At 61.6% G+C, this 15,256-nt stretch overlaps 1 protein-coding gene across 3 annotated transcripts in view; it reads left to right on the top strand.

Moving 5' to 3' along the window:
* The window catches only part of DNAH2 (dynein axonemal heavy chain 2), a 108,350-nt gene extending 101,938 nt beyond the window's left edge, over nucleotides 1–6,412 (top strand). For all 3 annotated transcript variants that reach the window (XM_058675835.1, XM_058675834.1, XM_058675833.1), the window contains 13 exons: nucleotides 154–340; nucleotides 434–582; nucleotides 693–876; nucleotides 1,058–1,248; nucleotides 3,425–3,616; nucleotides 3,729–3,913; nucleotides 4,051–4,279; nucleotides 4,382–4,533; nucleotides 4,631–4,745; nucleotides 5,451–5,627; nucleotides 5,731–5,805; nucleotides 5,951–6,101; nucleotides 6,198–6,412. In XM_058675835.1, the coding sequence (XP_058531818.1) occupies nucleotides 154–340; nucleotides 434–582; nucleotides 693–876; nucleotides 1,058–1,248; nucleotides 3,425–3,616; nucleotides 3,729–3,913; nucleotides 4,051–4,279; nucleotides 4,382–4,533; nucleotides 4,631–4,745; nucleotides 5,451–5,627; nucleotides 5,731–5,805; nucleotides 5,951–6,101; nucleotides 6,198–6,352 (2,142 nt within the window). In that variant the 3' untranslated portion in view covers nucleotides 6,353–6,412. The remainder of the gene's footprint in view (nucleotides 1–153; nucleotides 341–433; nucleotides 583–692; nucleotides 877–1,057; nucleotides 1,249–3,424; nucleotides 3,617–3,728; nucleotides 3,914–4,050; nucleotides 4,280–4,381; nucleotides 4,534–4,630; nucleotides 4,746–5,450; nucleotides 5,628–5,730; nucleotides 5,806–5,950; nucleotides 6,102–6,197) is intronic.
* Nucleotides 6,413–15,256: the final 8,844 nt, after the last annotated feature.

The following is a 15,256-nucleotide window of genomic DNA, read 5'->3' as shown; positions in this document are numbered from 1 at the left end:
AATGCACACGAGCGGTCAGGACCCAAACTGGGAGTCCCAAGTGGTATGCGGGCATAGCACGCAGCAGCCTAGCCTGCTGTGCCCCGGCGCTGCAGAGGCCTCTTCTGAGATGTTTCTGGTCCATCTGTCCCTCCCCACTCCTTTCCCCGCCAGGTCCTGGATCGGGAGGGCCAAATGGACAACCCGTGCACCAGCTGGCTGGCAGACGCCTACTGGGATAACATTACGGAGCTGGACAAACTGACCAACTTCCATGGGCTCATGAACTCCTTCGAACAGTACCCGCGGGACTGGCACCTGTGGTACACTAACGCTGCCCCCGAGAAGGCCATGCTGCCAGGTACCCCGGGGGCCTGGCCACCCCACTCCCGGCCTCTCTCCTCTCCCCTCCACTCAGCCCTGCCCCATCCTCCTGCTCCTGCTCTGCGCACAGGTGAGTGGGAAAATGCCTGCAATGAGATGCAGCGGATGCTGATCGTCCGCTCCCTGCGCCAGGACCGCGTAGCCTTCTGCGTCACCTCCTTCATTGTCTCCAACCTCGGCTCCCGCTTCATCGAGCCCCCAGTGCTAAACATGAAGCTGGTCAGTGGCTGCCTCGCTCTGCGCATGCGCGCCGTCTCCTCCGCCTCTGCCTCCCTCCAGCTTGGGCTCCACAGACCTCTGCCTGAGGGTCAGCCCTGTGCCTCCCGCAGGTGATGGAAGACTCCAGCCCACGCTCCCCACTCGTGTTCATCCTGTCCCCGGGTGTGGACCCCACCGGCGCCCTGCTGCAGCTGGCAGAGCACACAGGCATGGCCCAGCGCTTCCACGCCCTATCGCTGGGCCAGGGCCAGGCCCCCATCGCGGCTAGGCTGCTCCGAGACGGTGTGGCTCAGGGTCAGTAGTCATGCTGTTCTTTGTCTCCCCACCCTCTTACACCCCCACACCCCGCCCCTGGCCTTCACCCTGGTTCTAAGCCACCCCAGAAGCCTTCTGGGAGTGACCCAGAGCAATGACACTGCTCGGAGACCAAAGGAGCTAGCGGCCTGCTGCCACTGACCCAGGAAACTCCTTTCAGGACACTGGGTATTCCTGGCAAACTGCCACCTGTCGCTGTCTTGGATGCCCAACCTGGACAAGCTGGTGGAGCAGCTGCAGGTGGAGGAGCCTCACCCGTCCTTCCGCTTGTGGCTCAGCTCCAGCCCCCACCCGGACTTCCCCATCTCCATCTTGCAGGCCAGCATCAAGATGACCACAGAGCCACCAAAGGTACAGGGCAGGGGGGCTGCCTTTCTCCCTGCAGCATCCAAACAATCCCACCTCATGGCTCTCTTCTCGGCGCCAAACTCCTAAAATGTGGTAGCCATATCTGACCCTAAGTCCCTTAAGACATATCACACACACACCTGCGTGTCCCACAAGAGCAGCTCTGGAATGTGAGGCATGGAGGGATTAAATACATAACAGACCGGAAGTGGGGGTTGGGTTCCCACGCTCATTGTCAGCCGTGAGGGGCGGGGGGTGCTTCCTGCCTCCTGGCACTTCCTTGCATTCTCCTCCCTAGACCTGGCCTCCTCCTCCTTCCTCTGCCACTTTCTCCCCAGAGTCACCAGATCCCCTCTAGGTGTGACCACACCGAGTGTGCACTTGCCCGTTCACACCTGGTAGCCTGCCCTCTCAGCTCTCCCACCCCAGTTTCAGGAGCTTTGCATGGCCCTTGGTTGGGGGGTGCTCCTTTCTGCTCCCACTGTGGGAGGCCTGGGGGCACATCCTGGTGCAACATGCGGCAGGAAGCTGAGGCAAGGGCCCTGTGACTGCACGCAGGCGGCCCATCGCCCCTCTGCTCCTGCTGCCGTGCCCCCTCCCCTGTGCTCACACACCTCTGCTGGCTTCACTGCTTCTTTGTCCTCTTGGCCTGGAGCTGGGTCTCAGGCCTTGCCTTTGCTCTCGCCACACCCCTTCCTTGGGCAAGCTGATGCAGAGACTATTCCCCTCCCCTGATTACCATCCTATTGCCACCTGTGGCGCCAAGCGCCAGGACCCACGGACACCAGGAACCTCACATTCTTTTTTTTTTTTTTTTAAAGATTTATTCATTTTATTACAGCCAGATATACAGAGAGCAGGAGAGACAGAGAGGAAGATCTTCCATCCGATGATTCACTCCCCAAGTGAGCCACAACGGGCCGGTTCGCGCTGATCCGAAGGCGGGAACCAGGAACCTCTTCCGGGTCTCCCACGCGGGTGCAGTGTCCCAATGCATTGGGCCGTCCTCAACTGCTTTCCCAGGCCACAAGCAGGGAGCTGGATGGGAAGTGGAGCTGCCAGGATTAGAACCGGCGCCCATATGGGATCCCGGGGCTTTCAAGGCGAGGACTTTAACTGCTAGGCCACGCCGCCGGGCCCGGAACCTCACATTCTTAGGGCTAGGCCTGGCCTGAGTCCCCTCACACAACATGATTTCTTCATAGGTTAGGGGTGGGTATTTGGCACAGTCGTTCAGACACTGCACAGGAGCCCCACATCCCACCTTGGGGTGCCTGCATGCACGTGCCCGCTCCAGTTTCCTGCTAATGCACACCCAGGGGGAAGTGGTACTGGCTCTGGTTGTTCAGCCACTGCTATTCACCCATCAGAGACGCATCTGTCCACCTTGCAAATCACCAAAGAATTCAAATAAATGATAAAGCTGATTTTTCACTTACCATTTGATGATAGAATATTCTGTACTCAGGCTCGGCGCAGTGGTCTAGCAGCTAAAGTCCTTGCCTTGCACACACTGGGTTCCCATATGGGTATCGGTTCTGGTCCTGGCAGCTCCACTTTCCATCCAGTTCCCTGCTTGTGGCCTGGGAAAGCAGTGGAGGACGGCCCAAAGCCTTGGGACCCTGCACCCACGTGGGAGACCTGGAGGAAGTTCCTGGCTCCTGGCTGAGTTGAGCCACCACTTAGCATTATTAGCATCTCATGTTGGCCTTCCCATTCAAGACTCAGCTCCTCTGTTTCCTCCAGTTCCCTGCTTGTGGCCTAGAACAGCAGCACCCTGTAACCAGCAGATCCAGAGGAAGTTCCTGGCTCCTGGTTTTGGTCTGGCCCAGCCCTGGCTGTTGCAGACATTTGGGGAGTGAACCAGCAGAGGGAAGACCCTCTGTCTGTCTGTCTCTTGCTCTTTCACATAAAATGAACATGTGGCTGAGATGAGCAGTGGGGATGGGCAGGTGGGCTGGCCAGTTTATCAGAGAGGATCTCCCAGACATGGGAATGGAGCCACATCCTGCCCAGATGAGGGACTCTAGGCTTCTTCCACTCAGCTCTTGAGCCAGTGCCTTTGTGCAGTGACCAACCGCCACAACTGTATGCAGATGGTGCTCCTGGTAGGGATGGGCACGACGCATGGCACACAAGGTGAGCATGCTGCCCCACCTGCCACCTGCACTGCCCCCAGGGCCTCAAGGCCAACATGACGCGTCTGTACCAGCTGATGTCCGAGTCACAGTTTTCCCGCTGCTCCAAGCCAGTCAAATACAAGAAGCTACTATTTGCCCTCTGCTTCTTCCACTCTGTGCTCCTGGAACGCAAGAAGTTCCTGCAACTGGGCTGGAACATCATCTATGGGTTCAACGACTCTGACTTTGAGGTCAGGCCCTCCCCAAATCCCCCATGGGAGCACCTGCCTCAGATGGGGGAGTCCAGCCCTGACCTTGTGACGGGGTGGCCTGGGGGCATGGCTGGCACCTCTTCCCACACAGGTGTCGGAGAACTTGCTGAGCCTCTACCTGGATGAGTATGAGGAGACACCCTGGGACGCCCTCAAGTATCTCATCGCAGGCGTCAACTACGGCGGCCACGTCACAGACGACTGGGACCGGCGCCTGCTCACCACCTACATCAACGACTACTTCTCTGATCAGGCTCTGTCAACTCCCTTCTACCGGTGAGGCGCAGTGGCCTGGAGCTGGGGGGAAGGTAGGAGGAGGAGCAAGAGCAGGGGACGGTGCAGGGGCGTGTGTGCTGGGGCTGGGGCTGGCCTGAGTCCCCTGTCCAAGGTGATTTACTCAACTGGCTCTCCAGGTTGTCGATCCTGGAGACCTACTTTATCCCCAAGGACGGAAGCCTGGCCTCTTACAAGGAGTACATCAGCTTGCTGCCTGGCATGGATCCACCAGAGGCCTTCGGCCAGCACCCCAATGCCGATGTGGCCTCCCAGATCACTGAGGCGCGGACTCTGTTTGAGACCCTGCTGTCCCTACAACCCCAGATTACACCCACCAGAGCCGGGGGCCAGAGCCGAGAGGAGAAGGTAGGCACCAGGCTGGCCGGATGGACGAACAGATGGACAGGCACCCCAGGGCAGCAGGGGGGAGGAGAGGGCCCCACATTCAGCCCCTGCTTCCCCTGGCAGGTGCTGGAGTTGGCCGCGGACATAAAGCAGAAGATCCCCGAGATGATTGATTACGAGGGCACCCGCAAGCTGCTGGCCCTCGACCCCTCCCCACTCAGTGTGGTACTCCTGCAGGAGATCCAGAGATACAACAAGCTGATGGAGACCATCCTGTGAGGCACCACCTGGCATGGGCGCGGGCAGCGGGGAAGGCAGAGTGCACCTGCCACCCATCCAGTGTCCTAACACACACCCCATCCTCCCACCCAGGTCTTCACTGACAGACCTGGAGAAGGGCATCCAGGGCCTCATCGTCATGTCCACAAGCCTGGAGGAGATTTTCAACTGCATCTTTGATGCCCACGTGCCTCCGCTCTGGGGAAAGGCAAGGCGCCACCCCAGCCACCCCCCATGGCTCCTCCTCCACCAAAGAGCCATCCCCACCCCCGTTCTCCCACTCCCACCCAGGTCTCCTGGTCCCCGAGCCAGAGGGCAGACTGCAGACTGCTGGGACTTCAAAGCCAGACAGGTTCAAGGTTGAAATCTGACCAACATAGGAACTTCCCCAGGACATTTTAGGGAAAAAATAAACAAAACTGAGACAGCTCATTAACCTCACGCACTGAGCACCCCTAAGCACAGGAGAGGAAATCCGCCAAATGCCAACATCAGAGACTTTTGGAGGGTCAACATGAGGCTTAAAATAATAATTTAAAAAATTATTTAAATTAAAGAAATAATTATTTAATTTTAAAAGATAGTTCTGAATTGGAAGTAGACTCTTATTTGAGGGAATCCTCAGCCAGGAACGGTCTACACAAGACTTCCCAGATCCCCAGAAACTCCAAAAGCTGAAGTGGGTTGGGCCGTAAGCATTTCCAACAAGGGAGTCCTCACCCTGCCTGAAATGGTTGGCACGTCCTGCTTCTCTTCTGGGAGCGGGTTTTGGGTGAGTTCGGCCCATCTGCTGCTATGGCACGCCACTAGCCATCATGCTGCTCCCGGCCCTCCAACAAGAGGGTGTGTGCCTGCTGACACTGAACAGACAGCTGACCACGTGCTGCCTCCCCCTGCCCTGCCCTGCAACCAGGCCTATCCCTCGCAAAAGCCGCTGGCCTCCTGGACCCGGGACCTGGCCCTGCGCGTGGAGCAGTTTGAGACGTGGGCCAGCCGTGCCCGGCCGCCAGTGATCTTCTGGCTTTCTGGTTTTACCTTCCCCACGGGCTTCCTGACCGCTGTGCTGCAGGCCTCCGCGCGCCAGAATAATGTAAGCCAGGTGGCCAGTGGGGTGGGACACAGGTACAGGGACCAGCCCCTCCTTTGCAGTCCCTCCCTGGGGGACCTCCCTGCCACTCACCTTCAAACCCTAGGTTTCGGTGGACAGCCTCTCCTGGGAGTTTATCGTTTCCACTGTGGATGACAGCAATCTGGTGTATCCGCCCAAGGTGGGAGCTAGCTGAGCTGGGGGGAGGGGGTGCTGGGAGACAAGTCACAAGCCACAGGACCAGAAGGGGAGGAACCTATGAGTAGGGCAAGGACGCTCACCACTGGGGGCCTAGCCTTCTACACCTGCCTCCTTCCTGTCCCAAGGACGGTGCCTGGGTCAGAGGTTTGTACCTGGAAGGCGCCGGCTGGGATCGCAAGAATTCCTGCTTGGTTGAGGCAGAACCCATGCAGCTGGTCTGTCTCATGCCCACCATCCACTTCCGGCCTGCAGAGAGCCGCAAGAAGAGTGCCAAGGGTGGGTCCGCCTGCCCCCCCCCCCCCCCGTTCCTCCCCTGCTCTCCCATAGGCTCCTGGGGTCTGAACCTTTCTGCCTCTCTCCCCCCACCCCCAGGCATGTACTCCTGCCCCTGTTATTACTACCCCAACCGGGCAGGCAGCGCGGACCGAGCCTCCTTCGTCATCGGGATCGACCTGCGTTCTGGGGCCATGTCGTCGGATCACTGGATCAAGAGGGGCACGGCCCTGCTCATGAGCCTGGACAGCTGAGGAGGCCTCTGGCTCTTCTTCTTGCCTCCTCCACCCCCGCCTCCCCTCCCTACTCCACACCAGGACTCTAGAATACGCATCTCGGCCAGGGGCTGGACCTCACACAGGGGCCGGCCTTGACGGTGACTGAATGTGTGATGGGAGTCTGGTGCACCCGGGAGGCCAGCCATAAAGGTGGTTGAGTTGTCTGGGAACGCAGTACGGTAAACACTCCCCCACACACTGCGACCGCAAACTTTGCGTCTTTCAGTGATGTGGTGGGGCTGGGGAGAGTGGAGGCCCCTGGCCACACCAAGGAGGTTAACTACTGGGGAGCTACTCGCAAGTCTGGGAAAACAGCTAGGGAAATGGGGCGGCCTTGAAGGGGGGCGGGGCCCAAGGAGGGTGCAGCTAACCCGCAGGGCTGGGCTGGAGTGGGAGGGACCCGGCTGGATTTGGAAGGGTGTGGAATCCAAATGGGAGAGGGATTTGTCGAGCAGGGCTCTGGGGTGCACCCCGGACACTGCACCCTGAGCCTGGCACCCGCACCGAGCATGCTCCCCGGCTCGGGGCCCAGACTGGCGGACCCAGCAATGGACGGGGCGTGGCCGGAATGAGGGGCACCCGGGGGCGGGGCCCCGCGAAGGGGGCGGGGTCGGGGAGCGGTGTTTGTGTTGGAAAATCCAACTGCGCCACGGGGCGGAGCGGCCCCCCAGCCCCGGCCTGGGAGGGGGGGCCGCCCGACCCCCTGGGAGACCTTGGGGAGCCGGGACACCGGGGACCCTCCCCCCGGAACCAGGTAACGGGGGAGTCGCGAGGGCATCTGGAACGAGGGAAACCATCTCAGTGTGAGGGGGCGGGACGCCGGAGGCGCAGGAGAGGGAGAGCTGGGAATGGACGTTGGAGTCGGGAAAGAAGAATTAGGGGTTCAGGACATCCACGTCCCCCAGGAGCGAACAAGCCAAGAGTGCGGCAACGGGAGGTTCGGGAGGCAGATGCCTCCGGTGTCGGGCAGCGAAAGGGGCCCGGAAGGGCTGGGAGTCCCCTTTGACCCTGGGATGGGGGCAGAGTTTGCAGAGGTCCTGTGATGGCCCTTAGATGTTAGGAGTGGCCAGACAGGGCTGTGACCCTGGTCCCACGGCCAAGTCAAAAGTCTTGCTCCTGCCCTTCCCAGAGGTGAAGTGCGTCACCTGAGCCCTGACCTTCTCCCGCACTCCTCCCGGGATGGGGGCTGGTGGATGGCGCGCTTCGTCCCCCAGCCCCTCGGCCCTCCTGGACCTCCTCGCTCCACACTTCCTCGGGTCTCGCCTCGCCTCCTCTGTGGTCTCCCGGTTCCCCCGGCACAGGCCCTTCCCTCTGCGAACCCTTCCCGGCCTAGCCACGAGATGGCGAGGAGGAGACGCGCACCCGGAGGCGTGTGAGCGCGAAGGCCACTGAAGACCCCTTCGCCCCCGCCCTGGCCTGACGCAAGGAAAGGTGGGCTGAGGCCCAGGGGATGACTCGCCCTCTGCGCCCCCTCACAGGAAGCAGTGGGTGGGAGGGCGCTGGGACTCAGCCTCCAGCTCTCCCAGCTGGGGTAAACAGTGAAGAGGGGAGAGACACGCGAGCTGGTTACCAAGCAACTCGGATTCACTTCCTGTCTGCTGTGGCTTGTGGCTGTGCTGTGTAGAGCAGGGTGGTTAGAACGAGGCCGGGAAGGCCGGGGGCAGGACGCCGGGTTCCCGCCACCGAGAGAGAAACCTGACGGGAAGGCGGGGCGGGAGTCACCGAAGAGGGAAGGAGGCGTCCGGGGATCGGGCCGGCGGTACCCCGCTTTGGCTGCAGCCGGGAGCGGTGGCTTGCCCAGTTGCCGGAGTAACAGGAGAGCGCGAGGCTCGGAGTCGGATTCCCGAACGACTCCCGTCCGCCCAATCGGCTCCCGCGGACGCCCTTGACATCAGGGCCCCGGCAGCCAATGGGGAGGGGGCTCTGTAGAGCGACAGGAAGCGGGCAGTGGGGGAAGGCCGGGCACGGGAGGCGGCGGCTGCCAGGACCCGCACGTGCGCTCCCACACGCTCGCGCCCACCCTCCCGCCGCTGGCGCCCCGCTGCCCCGTGCGCCTGCGCGGCGGGCCGGCCGCCCCTCCTCCCCGCCGCCGTCCGGGGCTGCGCTGCCCCTGGGCACCCCGACGCCTTCGCCCGCGGCCTCGCGTGGCAGGGCCGGCTACCTGTTCCTCCCCTCAGCTGGCGCCCCACACCCCCAGGTGGGCTGGGCGGAGCTGCGGTTTCCGGCCCCATCTGCTCAGCCGCAACCTTCCCGGGCTCTGGCTTAGGTTGCCTCCCCAAGAGAAAGGGAACGGGTGGCTGTGCCCCGTCTCCAGGATTCACCGCCGGGGCCCAGCTGCTGCTGCTGGTGGAGGGGTTGGGGTGACCCTGGACGCCCAGGTGCCGTCTGGAGTTGCTGCTCTTTGCTGTACACTCCAACCCTGCCCGCGCCTCGCCGGCCCCGGTGCGCTTTGCACCCTCCCCTGTCTCCCTTCGGGCACGCTGTCCCCGTCTCTACTCGTCCTTCTCCGCTTCTCCCGGGTTATATAATTTCCTCTCGCCGTGTCCTGGTTTCAACTCCACAGACTCCGCCCTGGAACGGCGCAGGAGGGGGCAGGAGAGTTGGGGAACTAGACAGATCCCGGCTGGCGGCCGGCTGGGACACGGGGGATCCCGCAGGCAGGAGGACGGAGCCCCCACACCCCCAACACGGGACGCAGTGCCCCGGTTCCCGGGCTCCTGTCCCCGACCCGAGATCTCGCCCACGAGAGAGAAAGGCACAGTATCTCCGAGGGGCGTGTCGGGACTCCTGTCAGAAATATGGGTTGGGAGGTCAGGACTGGCGGCGGAGAGGAAGGAGAGCGAGAAGCCCCGAGTGTGGAGGATCGAACTCATCCTGGGACGGAGCGGGGAGTGAGGGCGGTGAAAGAGATCGAGGCAGGATACCTGGGTTCCTTCCGGCTTTCCTTTGAGGGTTCCCAGAATTCCTAAGGCTACGTCCCTAAGAATTCCTAAGGGAAGCATAGCCGGCGGCCCTACTCCGCCCTGCAAGGGGTCAAAGGTCTGTGCTAGAGGTGGCCTGGGGTGACGTCACCAGTGCACGTGCCCAGGGAGGGTTGCCAGGCAATGAGGTCTCCTCCCACCTCCGTCCCGAGTCCAGTTCCAGACCCGCGCCGTCTCTTTCCCTTCTCCCTTCCCTTGGCCCTAGCATCCTGCAGGTGGGAAACCCGGCCTGGAGTTCTGGGAGGGGGAGGGGCACAGCTGTGGTGTGGCTCGGAGACTTTGCCCCTCGGCCAGGTCACTCTGCCCCAGGTTGGCATGGCACATTTCCGGGGCAGGCCTCCCGCGCCCTGGAAAGAGACTCGTAGCAGTCTCTGACTTTCCCACCTGCTGCACCACCCGAGGTCCGGTTGTGTTGCCCTTGGCCCTATATTGAGTTGAAGTGAGAGTAGAGGCCAAATAGGAAGCCTTAGCAGCCGCAGTGGACACCTGCTCTTCCCAATCAGAGCCCCCTCCCCACCCACAGTGAGGGTGTGTGTGGTGGGGTGGGGAGGAATCCGGATCTTTAACCTGAGCAGGTGTGTGGGTCGGTTTGTGGCATCTCACCTGGGGGAGGAGGACACTCAGGGCTCAACTGTGGGTGCCCTTGGGTGTGAGGTTCTGGGGCTGGAGACAATATTGGGCAAACTCTGTGTCTTTCCTCATTGATGGCCCACAGAGTCGGCCCAAGGTGGTCAGACCAGACCTGAACCCCTCATAATTCTTAATCTGGGGAATTTAAATATCAATACCTACCTTCAAGGCTGCTAGGAGGTGGGGAAATGGGAGCGTGTCTGCACAGCACAGGGTCTGGCACAAAATGATCTCTGAGTGAATGTGTGTTGTTATTGGAAGGTTTGTTTTTTTTTTTAACTATAGTTGAGGGCGTGCTCCAAAGTAGCCTGGGCCTTGGGGGATCGCTAGGAGCAATTGGAGAGTTTGCTAATTTGGAGGTGAGAGAGGGCTGGGATTTGCTTTCACTGCTTTGCACACTTTATTGGATGAGGGCTTTGGCCAGCTTTGTATTGCTTTCCTTAGGATTCTTCACCAGCCCCCCCCCCCACCCCACCGCAGAGAAGGAATAGCGCAGATGATTCCTTTGGCTGCAAAAATAAAATAATCCTGTTGTGGGTCATGATTTTGAAGCAAGACCCCGGCAGTCCCCTCCCCTGTTGCCCTCTATTTTGCAAAGGGACTCCACAGTTTCCCTAGCAGGGCCGGGGCTGGGCTGAGGGGTGTGTAAGAGGTTGGGGGGTGTGGGTGGAGAGAGACTAGTGCTGGGGGCTGAGGGGGCCGAGGGTAGTTAAAGGAAGAGACCGGAAGGGAGGAGGAGGGAGCCTGCTCGTGGGGAGGGAGGGGAGGGGAGGAGGAGGAGGAGGTGGAGGAGGAGGAGGAGGAGGGAGGGGGTTGGGGAGAGCCTGCTACAGTTCTTTGTTTGACTCCGGGACTCAGGGACGGGGAGGAGGAGGAGGGAGGCAGAGGCTGCGAGCTCTGGGGCAGGCCCAGGAGGCAGAGGAGGGACTGTCTCCCCCGCCCCCCCAGCCCCCCACTCCCCCCCCTGCTGCTTCCCCCCTCCCTACCCGGACTCCGGGGGCACCGCCGGGGGACAGACACCCAGCAGGTAACCCCAGCCTGGCTCTCCCGCTTGGATCTTCCTCCACACCCTCCCGGAGGACCCCATTCCCCCTTTCTGTCTCCCAATACCCTCCCTCCCCTGCCTCCTGTCCCCTGGCTCTCCTTGTTCCATTTCCCTCAGTCGGGCTTGTCGCCCGCTGGCTGCGCCGCTGTCTCGTGCGGACTGACTCCCTTCTCCGTGCGCCCCAGGTCTGCCCGAGGCACCTTTTGGGGCTCCGTCTTGCTGCCTCTCTGGGATCTCACTTCCCTTCCGACCTGTCCCCTGGGGCTCTGAGGGAGGAGGGAGTTCCCCCCACACTCAGGCACCCCGTTCCCTGCCCCCCCATTCTGGCCCCCTTCTCCTTCTAGCAGTCTCTAGGGGTGGGGAGAGAACCGGAATTTGGGGGGCCCTCTGGAGGGGCAAGGGGATGTGTGTTGCTGGAGAAAGGGGCTGTGTGTGGGGGGTGGCTAGAGACCCTGCTTCTCTGTTGTCCCTTTAAATGGCCCTCACATTTCTGGGGACTCATGGGGGGGGGGAAGTGGCACGCCGCCTGCCTGGGGGGCAGGGCCCTCGGTTGCTCCACACAATCAGGGGTGGTAATGATTTAAAGGGACAGCTTCTGTGTGGCCACTGCCACCCCGTGCTGGCCAGAGGTGGAGCCTGCCTGCGGGGTGTGTGTATGTGTGTGTGTGGGGGGGTGCTTGGTTGGCGAGCTGGGCTGAGTCTGTTGCAGGGCTGCCAGGTGTGGGGTGGCGCTGTGGCTGGGAGGGTGCAGGGAAGGGTGACAGCCGGCCTGGAGGGGTGCTCAGCTGGGGTTTTCTCCACTGCTCCACCTTTGCGTCTCTGTGTGGACTCCTTGACCCAAACTACTAAGTGTGTTGGCCACCAGGTGGGGACCCCCAGCTTGTCTGGCAGGTCTGCCTTGCGATTGGGCCACCTGGCCTAGACACTCGGGAGCTGCCCTTTAGCTTCTCCTTTTGTTGTTTGGCTCTGTGCACTAGAAAGCCCCAGCCCCTCCCCCAGCTCCCTCTTCCCGTCCACATGCCCCCCCATACACCCACCCACCCCAGCTGTTGGACAGATGAATTACAGCCTCCGGCTTGGGGCCAGGGCTGGAGAGGGATTAAAGCTCTGGGACTGGCCCTTTAAATGGTACTGGCCCCTCCCCACTCAAGTGACCAGACACCCCTCTCACACACAGACACCCACACAGACACCCACACACACACACACACACACACACACACACACCCTGACCTCTTTGGCTATCCCCTCACTCCTCCTCTGGGTCTGTCCTGAGGCCTGCCCAGTCCCCCTGTCTCTAGGCTAGACCCTCCCCCGTGTCCCCTCCTCCTAACATTACTACATAACACAACAACTGCTACTACTACTATTCTACTACTACTACTACTACTACACACACACACACACACACACACACACTTTGGTCCCACACTCAGAGACCCTGTCTGAAGCTCCCTTCTCCAGCATGGCCTGCCTGGCCCTCTAGCCTGCCACCAGCTCCCTGCTCACAGGATTCTACCTTGGGCTGCTGAGGGGGTCAGAAATAGTACCTCCCTGGGGGCAGTGTCATAGCAGCCACCGAAGCTTGCAGTACATTGCATCATGGAGGCTGGGGGCCAGAGGCCTGAGTCCCTGGGGGAAGGGGGAATACTGGGGGCTGGCAGTGAGGAATGGCAGGACTCTGGTGTGTCTGGCTCCGGAGGGGTGGAGCAGCGCGATTAAGGTGGCAATGAACCAGGAGGTCCTGAGGGAGTTCCTGCTCAGGGCTGATTTGGGCCTGACCCCTGGTGGGCACACTTGGCTGTTGGTCCTGGACTTAGGTTAAATGAACCCCACTGCCTGTCTCTGGGGACTGGGAGGGCAGGGAGTGGGCCACAGTGTGTGTCCAAGAGAGGAAGGAGGTGATGGGGAAACAGGATGCGGCCGCGCGGGTGGGATGGAGGGCAGGCAGGGGCCCAGAGGCCCCTCCCTGCCCAGCCCGTTCGTCTTGTCTGGCCACCTGTGCTGCTGCTCGCCAAGACCTGCCTGCGCCCCCGCCTAGGGGAAGGGGAGGGGGCAGAGTCCAGAGGGTGCGGTGGTGGACGCCTCTGGTGTCTTGATAAGGTTGGAGAGTAAGCCGGAAGAAGAGGGTCTTCAGGCCCTGGAGCCTGGGTGGAGGCTGACTTGGGAGGCAATCGTCAGGGGGCTGTTGAGCTTTTCTGGGGGCCAGCCAGGGTGTCTGAGTGAGAGGCTGTTGGCAGAAGGGGCATCCTGGGTCCAGGGTCCACTGGAGACTTACCCAAATGCCTTAGCATGCCCTCTCTGCCCTCTCCCCCCCACACACACACCTTACTGGCTGGTGCAGGCTACCTTCTGAAGCAGAAGGATGGAGGACCACTTTGGGATGGCTTATTTCTGTTTCCATGAAACCTTTCCTCCCATCCTCTCTGACTACCCAAGCCAGGTTTCTTTTCAGAGTGGAGGCGGGGGAGCCTGGGGTAACTGTGGGGCTTAGGACACCCCACCTGATGGTCTTTCTTTTCTTTTAGTTCCCCCCCAGGCACCATGCCAGTCCCATAGCACTGCTCACCCCACCCATTGCAGACTGCTGCACCCCACTGCTGGGCACTGGTTCCAATGAGACAGGGCACACCAAACCCCATCTGGTAAGTCCCGCGTCTGCATGTCCCCCTCTTCAACAGCCCTACTCTGTGTTATGTACCCACAAATGGCTTGGTATGCTGAAGATCGCGCCCACTTCTCAGAATGGTCCAGGCTGACGGCCTCCTCACCCCCCATGTGGTGCTTGAGTGGTTCAGCCCTCTGGGTTTATGGAGTTCCCCCCTGTCTTCTGCAAATGGTTCAGCCTGTGGTACACCAGCCCCCAAAACCCACCCCCAGCCCATGGCCAATCCCAGGTTGTCATCCAGTCGCTGACTGAATTAAGGTGTGGTTTCCAAGTTGAACAGTAGGTGTGAGATGCTGGAGGAACCTTCTCTGGGGGTGGTGGGGACGAGACAGCTTTGTTTCTGTGTGTCCTTAGCAGCCAGGCTTTTGGAAGTTAGTCTGGAAACTGCCTTGGGAGCTACAGGAGCTGGCTGCTGCCAGTCAGCGTTGCCATGGCAACCGTGGCATCTCCCCTTCCCCCTCTTCTGCCAGCTTTACCTGAAAGCCCAGCGATAGGCCCAGGGACTCTGAGCTCAGGCCATGGTGTGCGCAGCCCCCTGCCTTCCCCATCACCGAGGGGAGTGGCTGGCGTGCAACCGCTGCCCTGTGTGGCCTTTGTGCATGTCTCCGGGATTCACGTTCAATGAACGAATGAATGAATGTGTGTGTTGGCTGAATGAACTTGAGCGCCGAGACACCTACGTGCAGCTGCTGAGATCTGCTGCCACACAGCCTGCTACCCACACTTTCCCTGGAGGACACAGCCATTGGGATGGCGGCCAGTGGGAGCGGAGACTAGGCCAGAGGTGGTGCCAAAGGGCGGGAAAGCAGGCCAGCTGTCCCCTACCTGCACGAGCCCCAGCGCCAAGCTGCCTTCACCCTCATCTGTGCAATGGGGGTGATCTGAGCACAGCAGGCTGGGGGGAGTGATAAGGTAATAAAAGCATGTGAAATGCTGAATGGCAGCAGGCGGCATCCCAAGAAGGGATGTGGAGGGATGGCACGGGAGCGGAGCGGAGGCAGAGGGCGGCCGGGTGTCCACGCCAGGCCCGTCGGGCACGAGGCCCTTCCCCGCCACTGTGCGGGGACATGCAGGCAAACAGGAGGCATGTGCAGACACACGTGATCGTGCGAGCGATGCAGTGGCAGCCCCAGACAAAAGAGGAGCCGGGAGGCGGGCGGCGCGCGGGGCCTGCGGGCAGGGACCATGGCAGGCGCGCCGTGAGCGGCTCGCGGAGCCGGACTCGGGGCCCACGCCGAGCGCCCGGCCAGAGCCGGACACCGGGCCCGCAGTGACACGCCGCGCGGCCGGGCGAGACGAGGAATCCCGGGCGGGCGGGCGGCCTGCCGGGCGGCTGAGTCACGGCGGAGCGCCCTGTGCGGGCATCCCCGTCCGGCAGGTGAGCGGGGCCGTGCGGGGCCGTGCGGTCAGGCCGCCCCTGCGCCCCGCACGGCCCGACCGCCGGGACGGACGACGCCGACCTCTCCCGGGGCTCCGCGGGGCGGAGGGGGGCGGTTAAGTCCCGGAGTCCAGAGCCCGGATGGAGGGGGCGGAGCTGGGCTTCGCCGGGAGTGCCA

Source organism: Ochotona princeps, chromosome 17 (assembly GCF_030435755.1).
Source record: "Ochotona princeps isolate mOchPri1 chromosome 17, mOchPri1.hap1, whole genome shotgun sequence".
NCBI classification, from domain to species: Eukaryota; Metazoa; Chordata; class Mammalia; order Lagomorpha; family Ochotonidae; genus Ochotona; species Ochotona princeps.
The sequence above is the reverse complement of the archived record's forward strand: the minus strand, read 5'-3'. Positions and strand labels throughout refer to the sequence as shown.